This window comes from Bufo bufo, chromosome 7, assembly GCF_905171765.1.
Source record: "Bufo bufo chromosome 7, aBufBuf1.1, whole genome shotgun sequence".
In the NCBI taxonomy this organism is placed as follows: Eukaryota; Metazoa; Chordata; class Amphibia; order Anura; family Bufonidae; genus Bufo; species Bufo bufo.
The window spans coordinates 100,969,080-100,991,419 of NC_053395.1; the positions used below are offsets into that span (position 1 = coordinate 100,969,080).

The 22,340-nt window shown below is 42.5% G+C and overlaps 1 protein-coding gene across 2 annotated transcripts in view; it reads left to right on the top strand.

The window, feature by feature from the left end:
• Positions 1-22,340, top strand: part of PGAP1 (post-GPI attachment to proteins inositol deacylase 1) — a 1,296,519-nt gene that overhangs the window by 313,747 nt on the left and 960,432 nt on the right. For both annotated transcript variants that reach the window (XM_040441657.1, XM_040441658.1), the window contains exon 7: positions 18,897-18,963. In XM_040441657.1, coding sequence (XP_040297591.1) covers positions 18,897-18,963 — 67 coding nt within the window. The remainder of the gene's footprint in view (positions 1-18,896; positions 18,964-22,340) is intronic.

Sequence of the window (22,340 nt, forward strand, 5' to 3'; positions counted from 1 at the left end):
CTTTTTACTTTATTTCGTTTTGTAGTTTTGATATAAAAGCGCTTTCTATGTTATGCTAATGAGGCTCCAAGGTGCCCAGAGGGGCGTTTTTTTCACTCTCCGGTGCCCAGTGACGCCCCCCTGCTGTACCCAAGAACGCCTTTCTAATCCTCAAATAACCTCCCACAGCCCGGCAAACGGTTCCGCCCCCTCCCCACGTCATAGTCTACCTTATAGAGATGCCCCGTCCTTCTTCCTGTCGGTGGCCAGAAAACTCGCGCAGGCACAGTACTGCCTGCGGCCTGTGCGATCATCAGCCTCCTGAGGGCAACAGCCTCAAAAGTCTCACTGGGCATGCGCCGAGCCCAGTGATGTAACCTGAGCGCTGTTGCCCTCAGGAGGTTGATGATCGTGCAGGCGGTACTGCGCCTGCGCAAGTTTTCTGGCCGCCGACAGGAAGAAGGACGGGGCATTTCTATAAGGAAGACTATGACGTAGGGAGGGGGCGGAACCGTTTGCCGGGCTGTGGGAGGTTATTTGAGGATTAGGAGGCGTTCTTGGGCACTGCAGGGGGGCGTCACTGGGCACCGGAGAGTAAAAAAAAAACGCCCCTCTGGGCACCTTGGAGCCTCAATTGCATAACATAAAAAGCGCTTTTATATTAAAACTACAAAACGAAATAAAGTAAAAAGAAGACTGCTGGAAATAAGGTAAAAGACATTTGTCCATCCAGTTCGGTCTGTTATCCTGCAAGTTGATCCAGAGGAAGGCAAAAAAAACCTGTGAGGTAGAAGCCAATTTTCCCCATTTAAGGGGAAAAAAATTTCTTCCCGACTCCAAACAGAAAACTCCCTGGATCAACGACCCCTCTCTAGTAGCTATAGCCTGTAATATTATTACACTCCAGAAATACATCCAGGCCCAGCTTGAACTCTTTTAGTGAACTTACCATCACCTCATTTAGAGAGTTCCATAGTCTCACTGCTCTTACCATAAAAAATCCTTTTCTATGTTTGTGTACTTTCCTAGAGGCGCAGAGGATGTCACAGTCACAGTCCTGGGGATAAATGGATGATGGGAGAGATCTCTGTACTGACCCCTAATATATTTATACATAGTAATTTAATCTCCCCTCAATCGTCTTTTTTCTAAAGTGAATAACCTTAATTTTGATAGTCTTTGAGGGTACTGTAATTCCCTCATTCTCGTAATTACTTTAGTTGCCCTCCTTTGAACCCTCTCCAGCTCTCTGCTATGTCTGCCTTGTTCACAAGAGCCCAGAACTGTACACAGTACTCCATGTGTGGTCTGACAAGTGATTTGTAAAGTGGTAGGATTATGTTCTCATCAAGGGCATCTATGCCCCTTTTGATGCAACCCATTATCTTATTGGCCTTGGCAGCAGCTGCCTGACATTGGATTTTAAAGCTTAGTTTGCTGTTCTTTTAAAATTCCTTGGTTCTTTTCCATGTCAGTGTTACCCAGTGTTTTACCATTTAGTATGTAGGGGGTGACTTGTATTATTCCTTCCCATGTGCATAACCTTACATTTGTCAGTGTTAAAGTTCTACCACTTCTCTGCCCAAGCCTCCAATCTATCCAGATCCCTCTGTAGTAGTATACTGTCCTCTTCCGTGTCAATTATTCTACAGTTTATTGTCATCTGCGAAAATTGATATTTTACTGTGCAAGCCTACAAGATCATTAATAAATATATTGAAGGGGAAAGAGCCCAGTACTGACCCCTGAGGTACTCCACTAGTGACAGTGACCCAATCTGAGTGTGTACCGTTAATAACCACCCTCTGTTTTCTATCATTGAGCCAGTTACTTACCCACATACAGACATTTTCTCCTAGTCCGAGCATTCTCATTTTATATACTAACCTTTTATGCGGTACAGTGTCAAATGCTTTGGAGAAGTCCAGATATACGTCATCCATTGATTCGCCGCTGTCAAGTCTAGAACTTACCTCCTCATAGAAACGGATTAAATTAGTTTGGCATGACCGATCCCTCATGAAGGCATGCTGATATGGCATTATTTGCTTATTTTCATTGAGGTGCTCCAAGATAGCATTTCTTAGAAAACCTTCAAACAGTTTACCCACGACAGATGTTAAACTTACCGGCATATCATTTCCAGGGCTCAGACTTTGGACCCTTTTCGAATATTGACACCACATTTGCTATGCACTAATCCTTTGGAACACTCCCTTTCAGTATAGAGTCCTTAAATATCACCAATAACGGTCTGGCTATGACATTACTTAATACTCTTAGCATACGGGGGTGTGTGCCATCCGGTCCTGGCGATTTTGTCTATTTTAATCTTTTTAAGACGTCGCTGTACTTCTTCCTGGATCAGACAGGGCACTTTTAATGGAGAATTTACATTCTGCATTTCATCTGACAGTCTATTTTCTTCAGTGAATACAGTGGAGAAAAAATATTTAATAGCTTTGCTTTCTTCTCATCGCTCTCTGCAACTCCCCCCTCATTGCTCTGTAGAGGGCCGACACCTTCAGATTTATTCTTTTTACCATTTATATAATTGAAGAACATTTTATGGTTTATTTTACTTTCTTTGGCAATTAATCTCTCGGTCTCTAGTTTGGCCACTTTTATTTGTTTTTTACATATTCAATTTTTTCCCTTATAGTATTTCAGTGCTTCCTCCCCACCCTCCTGTTTTAGTGATTTAAACACTTTATTTTTGTCATTTATTGCATTCTTTACAGTTCTATTTATCCACATTGGTTTCTTCTTGTTCCTTAACCCTTTATTTCCATGCGGTATGTACCTCTAACAATTAGATTTTAGGATGCTTTTAAAAATATCCCATTTTGTGGCTGTATTTTTATTTTTGAGGTCTTTGTCCCAGTTAGTTAGGCCTATGGCCTCTCTTAGTTGACTAAATTTTGCTATTTTGAAGTTTGGTATTTTTGTTCCTTCCTGAAGAAACACTCTTTTGAATGATAATTGGAAAGTTATTACACTATGGTCACTATTTCCCAGGTGTCCCCCAACCTGCCCATCTGCTGTTCTGTCAGGTCTATTGGTTAATACTAAGTCTAGTATTGCTATCCCTCTAGTCGGGTCCTGAACCAGTTGGGAACGGTAATTGTCTTTGGTTATTGCCAAGAACCTGTTTCATTTATGAGATGTACAGGTTTCAGTTTCCCAGTCTATATCTAGGTAGTTGAAGTCCCCCATAATAACCACCTCATTATGATTTGCCGTCATCTATCTCATTTAGTAGCAGATTTTCTGTGGACTCTGGTATATTAGGTGGTTTATAATAAACTCCTATTAATAATTTTTTATTGTTTTTGTCTCCATGTATTTCTACCCACAGTGACTCCACATGTTCATGTCTCTCACTTATATCTTCTCGGACTGTGGGCTTTAGACAGGACTTTACATAAAGCCAGACCCCTCCCCCTCTCCGGTTTTGGCGATCCTTTCTAAACAGACTGTAACCCTGTACATTAACTGCCCAGTAACATAGTATATAAGGCCAAAAAAAAAATTGTCCATCCAGTTCCTCCTGTTATCCTGCAAGTTGATCCAGAGGAAGGCAAATAAATCTCTGTGAGGTAGAAGCCAATTTTCCCCACTTAAGGGGAAAGAAATTCCTTCCCGACTCCTTTCAGGCAATCGGATAACTCCCTGGATCAACGACCCCTCTCTTCTAGCTACCACCTCCTCGGGTATAGAGTTTCATAGTTTCACTGCTCTTACCTTAAAGAATCCTCTTCTATGTTTGTGTACTAACCTTCTTTCCTCGAGGCGCAGAGGATGTCCCCTTGTCACAGTCCTGGGGATAAATGGATGATAGGAGAGCTCTCTGTTCTGAACCCTGATATATTTATGCATAGTAATTAATTCTACCCTCAGTCATCTCAATCATAGCTAGTCATAGTCCTCTTCACACATCACTAATTCCAGTTCCCCAGTTTTATTAGTCAGGCTTCTTGCATTAGTATACATGTAAACGGTTTATGTACATTTTTTACCCTACACCCTTCCTTCTGAACTGTTCTAGTCCCTCCATCCATTCCCCCCCCCAGTCCCATTACCTTGCCCCCGGTCTCTATCTGCACTATCTTCCTCTCCTATAATGTAATTACCCTCCTCCATTGAGGGTGCCCACAGCTGCCCCTTCCCCATTGAGATGCAACCCATCCCTACAATAGAGCCTGTAGCCGAGAGAGAAGTTGGCCCAGTTCGCCATGAATCAAAACCCCTCCTTCCTACACCAGTTCTTGAGCCACTTGTTTACCTCCCTAATCTCTCGCTTCTTTTCTTGTGTGGCTCGTGATACAGGCAGTATTTCGGAAAATACTACCTTTGAGGTCCTTGCCCTAAGCTTTTGATCTAAATCCCTAAAATCTTTTTTAAGGACGCTCCACCTACCTCTAACTTTGTAATTGGTTCCGATATGGACCATGACCGCTGGATCTTCTCCAGCCCCTCCCAGTAATCTGTCAAACCAATCCGCGATGTGTCGAACGCGAGCGCCAGGAAGACAACATACCATTCAACGATCCCGGTCTTTGTGACAGATCACCCTATCTGTACCCCTAATAATTGAGTCACCCACTACCAGCACCTTTCTGCCCTGCCCTGCTCTCCTAGTCCCCTGCTTACTGAAGCCGACATTCCCCTGACTGGCAGAGGAAGTGTCTGGCTGCAGCAGTGCTCTCTCCGGACTGACATCCTCCTCATCTGCCAACCTTGCAAACTTGTTGGGGTGTGTCAGATCAGGGCTAGCCTCCCTGGCACTCTTCCCTCTACCCCGCTTTCTAACTTTTACCCAGATAGCTACCTAATTTTTCTCAGCCTCCTCGCTACCACCCTTCCCCGCCATCTACCCCAAAGAGTATTTGCTCAGTGAGCAGCAAACTCTTTTCCAAATTGTCAACACCTCTGTGTATAAACTCACCCGTTTAGATACTCGATGTGCGATTCCAAACTGACAATTTGCTCACATTTTGAACAAATATATGCACCCTCAAACAGCTGTTCCAGGACTGTATACATTAGACACGATGTGCACTGGACTGCGCTGTCAATAATGGAACACATACTAAATGGGGATTACGCAAGAACGAGAAAAATACAATATAGTGCAGTGATAAGTATGTAACTTACAGTAGTCCCCCTCCTAAAGTCCCTGAATCTGAAGTCACGTAATCTAAAGTTACACACTTAATACAAAAACACTTGAAATCAAACACGTGAACACTCACAAACTCGCGTTATTTGCCTGCTTGTATAAGTGGAGCTCTTTAACCAGTCTGCTTTTTTTTCTCTGGATTCAAAGAGATTCAAAGAAAATTGTTTCCTATATTTTTAATACCAGTTGCCCTAAAGTTTTTATCTCTCTCAACAATAACATATCTTAACTCTTCGCTTTGTTGACCGATTTTCCCAGTGTCTTGGGTTGTATCCATTATTATTGAATAAAACTGTGATTTCAAAAATGATCTCCTCCTCCACTTTGTTTGCAAGAAAACTTATTATTTAATTCTGTATTTGTGGACTGGTATATTTAACTGTCCCTTGGGGTCTCTGCAACAGGTCCTTTGGTACAGTATTACTCTGAAGTAATTCAATTATGGTGAGAAAATGCTATTGCTTGTATCCCCTAGTTTTTCCCTGTGTCCACAAAAGCAAGGTTGGCTATTGCTATTGGCTATTGCTATTGGCTATTGCTATTAGCTATTGCTATTGTGTCCAAAATGTACTCTCTTCTTATTTTTCTTTCATTTTTCTCATGTATGTTTTTTTATGTCTCCATTGGTCATAAATTATACAGTTTTCCTTGTGGTTTGACTAGTTTCATGTATTTGGATTTTTGCTCACAACGTTTGCCACTTTTGGATATCTTTGGCCCATACTGGTTCAAATCCCTGTTTCTTGCGATCCCCAAACAACCAGCAAGGCTCACAAAAGGCTGCATTACGTTTTGGTGAATAACATAGCTAAATAACAGCTATTTTAAGTCTTGTTTTAGTGACTCTTTCATAGAAACTTGCTGAGAAACACCTTTGATTTTTTTCATCTCGAGGAAATGGCTCTTTAGGTGTTCATGGATCATTACTTATAATAAATATTTTAAGATTTCCATCTCGAATGGTAATGGTTTCTGTATGTTATGTGCTCCTCTGCTAGACAACTTTTAATAAGGCTAGACTGTGTAGTTGATCTGACACAGGCTGACTTTCTATCTGTTCCTCTGTTGTACTCTGTTGTACTATCCTTTATCTACATTTAGTACACTCTCCTGCAATGGTGTCTCCACACCACTTCCAATACTTACATTTTTTGTTGAATAAGGCCCCTTTCACATGGGCGAGTTTTCCACGTGGGTGCAATGCGTGAGGAGAACGCATTGCACCCGCACTGAATCCGGACCCATTCATTTCTATGGGGCTGTGCACTTGAGCGGGGATTTTCACGCATCACTTGTGCGTTGTGTGAAAATCGCAGCATGCTCTATATTGTATTTTTTTCACGCAATGCAAGCCCCATAGAAGTGAATGGGGCTGCGTGAAAATCGCAAGCAAGTGCAGATACGGTGCGATTTTCACGCATGGTTGCTAGGATAAAAGTCTATTCACTGTATTTTTTCCCCTTATAACATGTTTATAAGGAAAAATAATAGCATTCTTTAATACAGAATGCTTAGTAGAAGGTTAATTGAGGGTTAAAAAAAAATATTAACTCGCCTCCTCCAATTGATCGCGTAGGTGCCGGTCTCCTGTTCTTTCTTCAGTACCTGTCAAAGGACCTGTGGTGACATCACTGTGCTCATCACATGATACAGCACCATGGTGATGGACCATGTGATGAGCTCAGTGACGTCGCCACAGGTCCTTTGACAGGTCCTGAAGAAAGAACAGGAGACCGGCAGCTACGCGATCAATTGGAGGAGGTGAGTTAATTTTCTGTGAAAAAGTCCGGGTTTGGGTACCAAACATGCAGATTTTTCTCACGCGCATCCGCATCTTTTCCTGCAACGCCTGTGTGAAACCAGCCTAAGTTTCTTCAGTTGTACTGTGGGAGGCAGAGGATGTACTTGCTTTTCCAGGTATTTAAAAGAATCTGCTTATTTTAGAAAGCTTGGCATATTTCTCCTCTTCCTCCCTTTTCTTTTTGCATTTTTGAGCACCACTCATATGGTGAGACATGATGCAAATATAGAAATACTCTGGTTACCTCCCGCACTCCAAAGACATACGGATGGGGAGCTTAAATTGTGAGCCCCAATGGGGACAGTATGATGCTAATGTCTGTAAAGCGCTGTGGAATAGAGTAGCGCTATATAAGTGCGTAAAATAAATACATAGTTCTGTAAAAAAAAAATACACACCATTTTATACTCTGTGACAACAACCACATCTCTGGTACAATAATACTATCTATAATAAAGCATCATATGTACAATTGTACCGCATAAAGAGACTGATATCACATTTACTGTTAAAAAAAAGCCTCAAGCATCAAAACAAATATTTATTGGATCATTACATTTAGAAAATATTCAACCTATTACCCCATAGTTGTCATCCAGGAACAAGCAAAAATAACCCACATAAAGGCTACAGCTAATAATTCTCATGGCATCAGGAAAAAGCTTCACAACTCCAATAAGACTATCAAAATACAGCTCTGTTTCAATCCTACTATACATACTTTCTAAGGCTATGTTCACACCGACGTTTTGCTGTCCGTTGTTCCGATCCATTGTAAGATCAGAACAATGGACAGAAGAAGTGACTGAATGACAGATGCAGACTTATCTAAACCCACCATCATAGACTTTAATGTTGAAATAAAGATGGAAACTTTCCTCCTTTTATATTTGTTTATCTTACTGATGAATAAAAAAAAAAAACAGGCCCATTTTTCCCATCTCTCCCAGGACACACACATTGCAGGCCCCATTCTTCCTGCAATACACACCTTGTAGGTTCCTGAATATTGCGATACAGTTGGATATAGAAAGATGAGCATTTGCCAGGTTGCCAACCTCCACTTCAGTAACTTCTAAAAATCACATAGGCCAAAATGTTTACAGTCAAATCACACCATCAAGAGTTAGTGATAAAGAGCATAAGTAACATAATTAATAAGGGTGTATTTGACACATATATTGTATGCAGGACTGTAGTTACACATATGTACTGCATGCAAGACTATAGTGACACACACGTACATTATGCAGGACTAGTTACTGTGTAACTATAGTCCTGCATACTGTACCTATGTGTCACTATAGTCCTGCATACTGTACGTTCGTGTCACTATAGTCCTGCATTCTATACATGTGTGTAAGTACGCAGGACTATAGTTACATGCGTACAGTATGCAGGATTTAGGGTTCTACCTGCCATGAACATGTTAGAGGTTCACTAAGTTTAGCTTTCAGACAGAGCTGTATATATAGCCATGCAAGATAAAATTGGGATCATATGGACAGACATTTTTATTGAGCAGATTGTGTAAATTGTGAGTAAATTGAAGAACACTACACAATTGGCTGATAAGGCCAGGTTCATAGCTATGTTGTGAACTATGACACTCTGCTCCAGTAACTGTATTTGGCATAATGCCAGTTTTCAGCCAGACAGAAGCCTGTCAGTAATTTGCTGTATCCGGCTATGCCAGATACACTGAACTCTGGCAGTCTATTCCTTTTTTTGGAACAGACTGCCAGAGTTCATAGCACATATGTGAATGTGGCCTAATGCCTCCTGCACACAACCGGATCCTTTTTTGTGGTTCACAAATCTCAGATCTGTAAAATATGGATACTGGTCGTGTGCATCCCGTAATTTTCATGGGACCAACTGTAAAAAAAAAAAGCCTATTCTAGTCCGCAAAGCATGACAATTGACATATTTTGCAGTCCAGCCGCACGGATGTAGACAGCACATGGATGACAAATGGGGTGGAATTACAAAAAAACAACAACACAATTCTGCCACAGTTATGGGTTTTATTTTTACAAACGAAAACTGACTTTTAGAGTACGGTACTTTCATACTAGCGTTTTCTTTTCCGGCATAGAGTTCTGTCCTAGGGGCTCTGTACCGCAAAATAACTGATCAGTTTTATCTTAATGCATTCTGAATGGAGAGCAATCCGTTCAGGATGCATCAGGATGTCTTCAGTTCAGTCTTTTCAGACGAAGATAAGGGTTGACACTTGCAGCAGAGTGATCCGGCAAGCAGTTCCGTCGCCGGAACTGCCTGCCAGATCCGGAAATCTGCATGCAAACTGACAGCATTTGTAGACGGATCTGGACGCGGATCCGTCTCACAAATGCATTGCAAGAACGGATCCGTCTGTCCGTTTGTCATATGGACAGACGGATCAGCTTCTATTTTGTTTCACGTTTTTAAAGATCTGCGCATTCGCAGACTGGAAGGACAGATCCGGCATTAAAAATACTGCAATAACGCGCAGACCTTTTAAAAATGTGAAAAAAATTTAGAAATGGATCCGTTTGTCCGTATGACAAACGGACATACGGATCCGTTCTTGCAATGCATTTGTGAGACGGATACGCATACGGATCCGTCTACAAATGCTGTCCATTTGCATGCAGATTGACGGTACTGCTTGCCGGATCACTCTGCCGCAAGTGTGAAAGTACCCTTACTTCCATTCTCCGGGTCAGTGCAATTACAATAACACATATGTATCGTTTTTCTTGCTTGGTAATACAGAAAAAAAACTTTCAAAAGAAAACAAATTTTTTCTTTGCATCTCCATATTCTGACCCCCATAACATTATTTTTATGTCTATGGAGCTGTGTAAAGGGCTCCTGTTTTGCGGGGTGATCTGTACTTTTCATTGATACCATTTTGGGGTGTGTTTTCACTTTTTGATCACTTTTTTATAAAAAAAAATTGTGGGAGATAAAGATGCCAAAAAACAGCAAATTAGTCATTTTGACTTTTTTTTTTCTATGTAGCGGTTTGCCATATGGAATGAATATTTTTTACATTTTTAATTTTACATTTTTTGCACACAGCATTTCCCTTATTTTTTAATTGTTTATGTATTTTTATTTAGGGGAAAGGGGGTGGGTGATTTATATTTTGAAAATATTTTTTTAAATCATTTTTATTTTTAACTTTTTTTTTTAATAGTTCACATACGGAACTATAACAAGCAATCATTACATTGCCTGTTCCCATAGACCAATGCATTAGCATTGGTGTCCATGAGAAATACACTGTGTTCATATGGGTTAAAGGGATAATTGACTTACAGTGGGCTACTACATTCACAAGGCTATGGTGCCACTACTCCTCTGCTGTGGACCACAAACCACAGATCCACAAAGCACCAGCTGTGAGCGCCACATCACCGTGCAGACCCATTGACTTTAATAGGTCTGCGTTCCACAAGATGTGCCCAAAGGCAGGACATGTCCTATCTTTTGTGTTGCAGAGGCACAGACCTGGAAGCCCTTCTGTGGGCTTCTGGGTCCGTGCATGTGTGCCATAAAAGATAGGACATGTCCTGTCTTTGGCCACATGGTGTGGAACGTGATGTGGCGTTCACACAGCTGGTGCTTTGTGGATCTGCGGTTTATGGTCCACAGCACAGTCGCAGTGGCACCACAGCCCAACTTTAAGTTAATTATCTCTTTAAGGAGAAAACAAAACTCCTGGGGGGCCCTATGAGCCTCGCTAACTTAGGGGCCCGGTCATAATTGCGACCGCTGCGACACCCTATAGCTATGCCAGTGGTCCTATTAGCACCCCATTTGGCAAGTATCACTGCTTGTAAACACATTTTGTAGCCATTTTTTATCCATTCATCCTTGCAAAAGTCTTCCAGTTCAGAGAGATTCCTGGGCCGTCTTGCATGCACTGCTTTTTTGATGTCTATCCACAGATTTTCAATGATGTTCAGCTAGTGCCTTTTGAGGTAGTCTGTCATAGATTTTGAGGTGTGTTTAGGATCATTATCAATTTGTAGAAGACATCCCCTTCTCAACTGCATCATTTTTACAATAGGTGTTATGTTTGCTTCCAGAATTTTCTGGAATTTCATTGAATCCTTTCCTCCCTCTACCCATGCCATTGGCAGTAACACAACCCCAAAGCATGATTGATCCACCCCCATGCTTATGTCCTTTTTTTCTCCAAACATACATTTACTCATTGTGGCCAAAGAGTTCTATTTTAACTTCCCTGGGCCACAGGACTTGTTTTCAAAATGCAATCGGCTTGTTTAGATGTTCTTAACCTCCTATTAGTCACATTAAAATTGGAAAAACCCTCTCTAAAAAGTATTTTTTTAATGCAAATAAATATTGTTGGCGCACAACTGCATTTTAGTGATCTAACTAATTTTAACCTCAAGGACCAGTAATATTTTTCCACTTGTGTTCCAGTGATCATAACTTTTTTTTTCTTCAATTTTTCTTTGAGACCTTGAATTTTGCAGTGCGAGTTTTAATTGTTCATTTTTTTTTTTATTGCTTTTTAGGCTGTTTTTGGTAGGGAAGATGAATAGAAAATAACCATTCTGGCATAGTTTTTTTTTACTTTTCTTTTGCTGTAAGTATGGGTTATTATGGATGCATCATATCTAGGGTTTCCACCTTTGGTAATAAAAAATACCATCGGCCATTACAGCGCCGATTCATATGCACACTAGCACGCTGCGCCTCAACCTAGAGGCTGCTAGCTCAGGCAGGACAGTAGTCTGTTATTTACAGCTCCGTACCTCATACTAGAGGAATGCGGTGTTAGGCAGGTTATTCTACTGCTGCCTGTCTGTCCACTACATCGGTCTAAAAATCATAGCTGAGGCTTTGGGCTCTGTTTTAAGTTTGGTGCACATAGCTCCTGATGAAATGCATTTCCAATGCATAGAAACGCGTTGAGCTGTTACCACTTAGGGGTATGTCAGGGCAATCCTTGCTCCGTAATTCAACATTGGAGCGACGGCTTGTGCTCTGCCATAGTCCTGCACCTGTGACTATCTTAGTGCAGTGAGAGTCTGCGCGCTGGCTCTCGCTGTTTGGAGTGTTGTTTGGTGAATTCTTGACACCAGACATCCCCTTGTTTATAGTCCTCACCCTGGGTTACATACCTTGTACCCTGTGGCGTATCGAGCTCCTTTGGAAGTGTTGGTTAGTCTGTGAGAGTAATTGAGTGCTCCAGATGGTGGCGCTGTTTGGAGACATTAATTCCTTTTCACACACTTAGTATCAGTCAGTGTTTATTGTCACACTGACGGGTGATACCCTTTATTTTAACCAGACATATAATAAAGTTATTATTATTTTGTTTTAGCGCCTATTCCCACATTATTTGCTTGATTGTATATATAGGCGCATACCCACTATACCACTCCAGTTTTTGATTTAATAAAAAATACCAGCAAGTTTGCACAGGTAAAAAGGAGATTGTATTCAGGATGTGGCTTTCAATTCACACTCAGTTCAATGCGTTTTGGTGGTCCGCGCAAATTTTAACGATTTTGAAGGTAGCCACTACAAGTTAGTTATCCACTCCTGCACTTATGGGTAAAATATTAGTCTCCACAGGTGTCTTTCCTCCTCCAATTGCTCCTATGGAATGTCAGAAAATCACACTGATAGTGCAGTACTGCTGCTATTAGCTGTATGCACTCCTGATAATATACTCACAAGCGCACGTTGGTATGCAGACACTTCAGAAAATCGCTATAGTTACGAGCACATCATGGTCCTCCTTCCCATTGGTGATCCTACAAGGAGTTTGCTCTAATAGTGAAGCACTGTCTCCAATGTATATATGAACAGGTATTTATTATACTCACAAACGTCCATAAAAGTATAGACAAGTCAAAGGTAAAACAAAGCAGCCTTGTGCACGCCAGACCCAGGTTTTCACCTCAAGCTTAGTCAGGGGCATAGGTCTCAATCATCCACACTTGTGCTTAAGTATCCACCCCAATCTCCTCCTTCATTACACACTATCATTGTGCTGCCCAAATTCACGCGTGGTCCACCAAAACGCATTGCTTTAACTTGTAATATGTCTACAATTGAGCTAAAAATAATGAAGCTTTAGAATAAGGCCTTGATCATGGTGCTAGTTGAATTAAAACCAGAGATGCAACCTTTGGAAATGGGTCGGGAATGATGCAGTTCCCATTAGGAGCCCTTTTTAATGAATGTAATGGTTGTACGGCTTCCACCACTGTAATCCTCTTATTTTAACATTTATATTTTCTAGTAAAGTGCACTAGATAAGTTTCATCATAAATGTCACTGCTTTCTCATATAAAAATCCATATAATATATTCATCATCAGAAAGACATCATACCAGTAAAGACATCAAATCCGATCGTTTCTTCACTTGATTCTGCAATCCTGGTTTGCTACTGAGGTGGATGAAGTGTGGAGCACACCACATTCAACATTCCAGTGGACTCCGCTCACTTTCTCAAGCATGCATGCCAGACTAAGTGTTGGACTTAAAGGGGTTATCCAACCCCTATAATGCCCCCCAAAAAAGCATGGGCACCGCATACAGGTAATACTTACCCCACTCCCTGACACCAGCGTCACTCCTGATGCCCGCACAGCCTCCCTAGCATCACGGGCATCAGCAGCGATGTGGTTGCCGGGGAGCAGGGTAAGTATTATCTGTATATGGTACCAGGGTATTATAGGGGTTGGATAACCCCTTTAAATAGCACCATTAGTCACTATATTAATATTGGCAGATACTTATTGCAAAATTTACAATGAGATACCTTACATCAATGAAAATCTAAAATCATGATTTTAATAACTACAATTAAAACATCCGTCAAGTATAAATTACACAAATACAGTACTAGATCAGTCCCTTAGTATATCATCTCACCCCCCTTGTGCCAGCAGCTCTTCCCTCCTTGTGCCAGCAGCTCTTCCCCCCTTGTGCCAGCAGCTCTTCCCCCCTTGTACCAGCAGCTCTTCCCCCCTTGTGCCAGCAGCTCTCCCCCCCCTTGTGAAATCATCTCCTCCCCCTTGTGAAATCATCTCCTCCCCCTTCTCCTCCTGACACCTGGAGTGCACAGCATCATTGGTTGCTATGACGCTGTGCACTCCGGGCACCCGGCCTTAGGCGGCGCCCCTGCTCGAAAGGTGAGTATTTCGGGCCAGCGGGAGAGCACAGAGCGGGAGTAATAGCAAGCACTTCACTCCCGCTCCGTGGTCACGTGACACAAACGAATCTTCGATGCAAAAAATTTGCATAGAGGATTTTTTTGTGTCGAATTACTCAATTCAATCGAGTAATCGTTTCAGCCCTACGTTCAATAACACATGTATAAAAGATGAAAATTACTTTTAAAGGTTATTGGAGTTCTTGTTAACCTCTACAACAGCACCACATGAGGAGCTCCCCACCTCTCAACGGACAGGAAACAATGCAGAAGTCCGAAATAAAAATCCTCCTCCTCCTACCCAATTCAGTTTAGTGACCGAGAAACGAGAGAGATGCATACAACAAAAAAAGTTTTATCACAAAAGTTTCAATAATATACAGGGTGGGCCATTTATATGGATACACCTTAATAAAATGGGAATGGTTGGTGATATTAACTTCCTGTTTGTGGCACATTAGTATATGTGAGGGGGGAAACTTTTCAAGATGGGTGGTGACCATGGCGGCCATTTTGAAGTCGGCCATTTTGAATCCAACTTTAGTTTTTTCAATAGGAAGAGGCTTCCAGTATCCGTAGTTTCAGGTGCTGCACATCTCGTATCATCTGAAGGCAATCGTCTATGCTGTGAAGATACGAGATGTGCAGCACCTGAAACTACGGCTACTGGAAGACTGTGCTAGCATTTTATAAGTGGTCAGAAACTTGTAAATAACTCATGAAAGAATAAAGTTACATTAAAACCAAGCACACCATTGTTTTTCTTGTGAAATTCCCAATAAGTTTGATGTGTCACATGACCCTCTTCCTATTGAAAAAACAAAAGTTGGATTCAAAATGGCCGACTTCAAAATGACCGCCATGGTTACCACCCATCTTGAAAAGTTTCCCCCCTCACATATACTAATGTGGCACAAACAGGAATTAATATCACCAACCATTCCCATTTTATTAAGGTGTATCCATATAAATGGCCCACCCTGTATACATATGGGTGGGAAATCCAGTTACCGGTAAGAGTAATTTTCATCTTTTACTAACACCTCCACAACAGCACCACATGAGGATTTGCAGAGAAACCTAATTGGATGGCGTGGCAGCGGAAAGGACCTTCCGCCCAAATGCCAATTGATCATTTTTAAGAACCTCCAACTTATAGTGTTTAAAAAAGGTTGATGGCCTATCCCAAGTTGCAGGCAGATCTGCTCTAAAGACGCAGTGGCCCCCTCAGCCCATGTTGTAGATACGGCTCTAGTGGAATGGGCTTTAAGACCCACTCAGGCCGATATTCCTTTTTATTGATAACAAAGAAAGATAGCTAACTTGATCCATCTCGCTATGGTCGGTTTACTTGCAGCCTTCCCTATGTTAGGTCCCTGATACTGAACCAGTAACTCATCTGTATTCCTGAATGGTTATGTACACTCCAAATAGGATATAACTGCCCTACGGACATCTAGGTTGTGGAGCCTTCTCTCTTCTGATCTAGCCTGGGCGCAAGAAGAGGGAAGAAATATCTCCTGATATTGAAATTTGGAAACAACTTTTGGGAGATAAGCAGGGGAATGTTTTTGAAATATCTTATCGTCCAGGATGATATGGTAAGGAGGTCTACAGGAGAAGGCGTGTAGCTCTTCCACCGTGCCAGCTGTAGTGACTGCCAACAAGGTGACAGTCTGGTACGCGAGGAACCACATTGGGATGTCAGATATAGGTTCGAATAGAGAAGACATGAGGACTGCTAAGACCAGATTTAAATCCCAAGGGGGAACTGATGAATGGAGAGATGAAAATAATCTAGAAGCAGCTTTAATAAATCTTTTTATTAAGCCCAAGCTTGATAACTTTGTGTCCATGAATGTACTTGGGGTCTCCACCTGTACCTTCAATGTACTTACTCTAAGTCCCTTATCTAAACCAGATTGAAGAAAATATAGGATGACTCGAACATTAGGAGAAGGTATATCGTAGAGGTCACTTCCTTCCTACTTTTCAGCAAATTAGACACTTCCCTGTCTGAGAGGCCTTTTCTCTTTAATATTACCTATTACCTAGCATTGTGAACTGACCGTATTGAACCTTCCCTGACATGGAAGTTGCGATTCTCAGGTAATTCTGATAACTGTTGTAAATGGGATGTGATTAAAGGCGTCTGACAAATCCAACGTCACCATATTGCAGCCCTTGTCAGCAGATTTACAGTTGACCTTATTGTTTCCATCTTGAACCTCTTGTACGTGATAAAGGTGTTCAGGCTTTTGAGATTGATTATTAGTCTGAAAGATCCTCTGGATTTCTGGACTAGGAAGATTGGGGAGTAAAACCCTGTGCCTATTTGAGATGAGGGAACTGGAACTGGTACTTGTTTTCATATTAGGGAGTCTATTTCTCCTTCCAGAATCTTATGTTTCTTTGGATCCATTAGAGGTTTGTTCTACAGAAATCTGTCTGGCGGCAGTGTCACAGATTCCAGCTTGTAACCGTACTGTATTGTGTTCAAGACCCAAGCCGAGGAGGTGATGCTCTTCCACTCCTGAATAAATCTCTTGAGCCTGTTGCTGACCTGAATCCTGGTGTGACTGGGACTTCTTGTTTGTATTGTCATGATTGAACAGAAATCCTCTCTCTACCCACTTGAGTCCTTCTTTCTCTGGTCCTGTCTACCTGTTCCCTGGGCACGAAAGGAATGCCTCTGGTGATAAAATATAAAGGAAAACCTATCTTTTTATCTGATGCCTTCTCAAAGATGTCATCCAAAGCAGAGACAAACGATCTGTCCCCTTCACAGAAAATTGAGCAAAGTCTGCTCTTGGATCCTGTGTCTCCAGTCCAAGATCTCAGCCATATGGCCCTGCGAGTTGCATTTAACAATGCCAATGATATAGCAGACAGACGAACCATATGTGCAGAGGTGTCTGCTATGAAGTTAGATGCTTTTTTTTTTTTTTACCACAGAAAGAGATTAAATAATCTCTTCTCTATGGGTGCCCACAGCAAGATGATTTTCAAGTTGGTCAAGCCAAAAAGAAAGAGATCTGGCAGTGCAGGTAGCTACAATTCCTTGTCTTGAACATAGCTTTGTTGGCTTTCCCTGGACTTTTTTTTTTTTTTTAGTAGCCCTTAATTATTTTGTCCATTTTTGTCTTTAAGAAGACCCATGTCTTTAAATGGCATATAGAACTTTTTACATTGAATAAATCGCAGATATACCGCGGATAATTACAGAGACTGTATTTATTAATTCATCGGCTGCGACTCAGAAACTTTGAATCAGGCACTGAGTATATGACCGATGTCCGATATTATTGTACACATTAACCCTTAGTACGGTTATATTTTAATATATGTATTTTATGTCATTTTTAGTGTGATAAATTAGGTACCTTATCTGTTATATATTATATAGTAAATAAACCATTTTAGTAATATATTGGCTAGTGTCCTGTGTGAATTCTAGATGTAGGTGTGCCCCTCTTATTTATACGTATATAGTTAATACGGTTGAAAAAAAACATAAGTCCATCAAGTTCAACCAAGACAGTGATGATTTGTTCGATGTCCTAGCAACCGGGGGGGGGGGGGGGGGGTACACGACTAGTCTCCACATGAGAGGATGCTGCTGCCCCATATGGCTGATCCTCCTGCTCTCCTTCAAACGGAGTAGCCGGTGACCTCGCTTCCGGCGTGACACGCCTCTGTAAGAACGTCACCGGAAGTGCATCACCATGGAACACATATCGGCGTTCACTGGAATGCAACTGATTCCCTGCCCACAGGAATCACTGACGCCGCCAATCCTGCGAGCGTGCTTGCTTGTGGCTGCATTCAACTGAAGGATGCCAAAAACAGTGAATGAAAGCGCACGCTCCACTTGGCGCCCCTGTCCACTACCGGGTCCTTCTGAAAAGGGAATCACAAGACTGGGCGAAGAAGGTATCCACTGCAGGACTTTCACGCATCCCACAAGGAACAGGAAACGAAACTGAATTGGGCAAGAGGATGAGGCTTTTGATTTTGGACTTCTGCGTCATTTCCTGTTCCTGTTGCTTTTGCTGTAACTACCTGTTATCTTTCTGCAATATGCAACAAAGTGTACAGTAACACTGATATAATGCACTGATTTGCCCAATTGCAAATGGTAAATTGAAACAGTTTTTTAGAAGAAAAAAAATTTCCTCAAAGTTTTCCCTGATCAAATACCCTAAAATCTACCCAATTATATCTCTATATTTTCTCCCTATATTGTCCTTAGTACAGCTAGATTACTGGCTTGTGTCTCCAATTGCTTTTTGTCAGACACTGGAACAACACATCTTTCCAGGTCACAAGCTCAACATGGGATGGTGTTTTATGACGTTGTCAGTGAAGGACCTTACTGATTCCTTCCTCTGATTGGTTCAGAAGCTGACAGCCTGTTTAGCCAATCAGGACTGGTTCTTCTCCCACTTTTTTCCAATGGTTATGTAAACCTCCATCTTCTTCCTCTCTTATGATTTTCCCTGCCGATATTCACAGTAAAATGGTGCTGGGCGCCTTTTGTATGCAATTCGTCTGAAACAAGATTTGTTTGAAGGATGACATTTTTGTGACTCATTTAGAATTGATTTGCTCATCTCTAATATAGATGTAAAAAAATGTTGAAAATGAATCATCACCTTACAGAAATTGCTGAAAAAAGTCATTCAATGTATATAGAGTAAATTATGTAATGTAGTTGTGCTTTCTTTCTGTTAAATGTAGGTGTAAAGAACTAATTTTGGCTACTTCAAGAGCTTTATTTGACCTGATTGATGAAGATACAAGACAGGTTTGTGTTGTGTTTATTTTATGGTTTAATTTTTTCTATACATAAAAAAATTCCACCCCCTTTAAAGCCCGTGCATATAGGTTATACTGACCCTTCTCCCTGGCACCCGCTTCGCTGCTGATGCCCGCATGGCCACCGCAACATCTCTCCGTCACGTGGATCAACACATCCGGCGACTGCTGGGGGGGGGGGGTGTGTCAGCCAATAGCAGACCGTGATGGGGACGAGCCTCCCTAGTGTCACCTGTCACGGCCTGCTATTGGCTGCTCCCTCCCCTCCCCCACCGTTGGATGTTTTGATCCACGTGACTGGGAGATGCAGCAGCATCAGGAGCAATGCGGGTGCCGGGGAGTGGGGTAAGTATAACCTATATGAGGCGCCCGGGCATTAGGGGGTCAATATAGTCTCTTTAACTGTCACTTGAAGTGCCACTGTCATTAGATACTGTGTACGCAAAAATATTTAGTTGCTTTTGTTTGCTAAACCTGTGTGGCTGCGGTACCGCAGCAGGACCGCACAAACTGCTGCGTTTAGTAAGTACACATCAAGTATTTCAAGTGGTACTGCGCTCTCAAGGGAAGGGGAAGAATTGTTAAATATTACTATTACATATGCAATAATGTATGTTCCGATTGCACTACGATCTTTAAGTATTGCTACTGTTGCATATCGGTATATTACCTTGTTAGTCGGTGCTGCTAAGTACAGGTACGCTCTCTGCTGTATTGGATCTGAGGTCCCGCGCTGTCACTGATACCTGTTGTGCTAAACAACATACGTCCCGGCCAGTAGCGTGATGCTGGTAAGTTCGGAGTTAGCAGTTTGCTCTCTCATGGAGCGACTAGTGACGTCACTTCTGTAGATAAGGGTTGCTACAGGTGCCAAAAAACCGCCAACGCGTTTCGGACAGACGCTGTCCTTCCTCAGGATGTATTACAGGGCACTTCTAGTGCTCCCTATTCACCTTCTGATGTTAATTCTTAACTCCTCATTATCAGTTTAACAGTGACATACAGTGTACCTCAGCATACGTATGTTTAATCAAACACAAAAAGCTCTATTCAGCTTTTAGGCCATTTGGTATTAGGGTATCAATGTTAAATATCCACTTTGTTTCTACCTTTCACATTTCTTTAATGAGGTCACCATCCCTTTTGTTCTTGTTCACTATTTCTACCCCACAGAAGCTTGAATCGGCAAACTTCCCTCAATGTCTTTCTTTATGACATGACATGACAACGGGTGTCCCTCATATTTCCTCTGTATATTATATACATGTTCCCCTATTCTATTTTTGAGTTGTCTTTTTGTGCGGCCAACGTAGATTTTGTTGCAGGGTTAGGTTACTGTATTTAAGTGTTCTTGCATAGCAAGACCACTTAATGTTATCTCACATATATATTATTCTTATTATAGCCAAATTTGCCACCCTAACTCCTCCCACAGTTTTTACACTACATAGACAAAAATTTACCAAAACGTGCAGATTGTTCCCGATCGGATTGCTATTACTTTGTGAAACGATCCCACCCCCGGGGCCCCCGTGGCGGGCCCCGGAAGCCCCCTTTTTTCCCATAGACTTTGGCAGGGTACATTTTCAAATCGCTCCCACTCGCCAGGCTTTGACGCTAAAGTCACCAAACTTGGGTCACTTAGTCATGGGGTCAACCCGAAAATTTTTGGCACATTTCGGGGACCCCAAAAAGTGGGCGGGGCCACACAGAACTAATCAAAATCTCCCCATTGACTGTAATGAGACGTTCAAATTGCTACTCCTCTCACATTTTTAGGAGAACAAATTCCAAACTTTGCAGTCTTGGTTGGCACCCACCCTAGTACCTTGCTTGTGCTTTGTTAACCGATCCCACCCTCCGGGCCCCTGGGATGGGCCCCCAAAATCCATGTTTTTCCCATTGACTTTGACAGGGAAAATTTTCAAATCGCTCCCAGTCGCACAGATTTGAAACTAAAGTCACCAAACTTGGGTCACATAGTCATGGGGTCAACGCGCAATTTGTTAGAACATTTCGGAGACCCTAAAATGTGGGCGGGGCCACACAGAACCAATCAAATTCTCCCCATTGACTATAATGAGATGTTCAAATTGCTACTCCTCCCACAGATTTAGGAGTATAAATACCGAACTTTGCACTCTTGGTCGGCACATACCCGAGTATCTTGCTTCTGCTTTGTTAACCGATCCCACCCTCCGGGCCCCTGAGGCGGGCCCCCGAAAACCTCTTTTTTTCTCCCATAGAGTTTTATTGGAAAAATGCAAACGTTTGTCACTCATACAGCTTTGGAGTTAAACTGACCAAACTTGGGTCACTTAGTCATGGGGTCAACCTCAAAATTTCTGTCACATTTTGGGGACATTAAAAAGTGGGCGGAGCTACAAACAACCAATCAGATTTTCCCTATTGACTTCAATGAGAAAATTTTTAATTGCTGCCATTTCAACAATGTTATTGGCAGGGTTGTTAAACTTAATATATTCGGTTAATAGGTGACTAGAATTCAAATGTTTAAAAGTGGGCGGAGTCTACAACGGCCAATCAAATTTCAGCCATATGTTTTAATGGGAAAATTTAAAACTGCCGCTGCTCTTAGAGGGTCAATGGCAAAGTCACTAAACTTGGAAACACCCACTCTGACCCTTAGGTGCAACCACCCCAACAATTAGGTGCACCCACCCCGACCCTTAGGTGCACCCACTCCGACCCTTAGGTGCACCCACCTCAACCCTTAGGTGCAACCACCTCGACCCTTAGGTGCAACCACCCCGACCCTTAGGTGCAACCACCCCGACTTTTAGGTGCACCCACTCCGATCCTTAGGTGCAACCACCCCAACGATTAGGTGCACCCACCCCGACTTTTAGGTGCAACCACCCCAACCCTTAGGTGCACCCACCCTAACCCTTAGGTGCAACCACCCCAACGATTAGGTGCACCCACCCCGACTTTTAGGTGCAACCACCCCGACCCTTAGGTGCACCCACCCCGACCCTTAGGTGCAACCACCCCGACTTTTAGGTTCAACCACCCCAACCCTTAGGTGCACCCACTCCGACCCTTAGGTGCAACCACCCCAACGATTAGGTGCAACCACCCCGACTTTTAGGTGCAACCACCCCGACTTTTAGGTGCAACCACCCCGACCCTTAGGTGCACCCATCCCGACCCTTAGGTGCACCCACCCCAACGATTAGGTGCACCCACCCCGACCCTTAGGTGCAACCACCCCGACTTTTAGGTGCAACCATCCCGACCCTTAGGTGCAACCACCCCGACCCTTAGGTGCACCCACTCCGACCCTTAGGTGCACCCACTCCGACCCTTAGGTGCACCCACCCCGACCCTTAGGTGCACCCACCC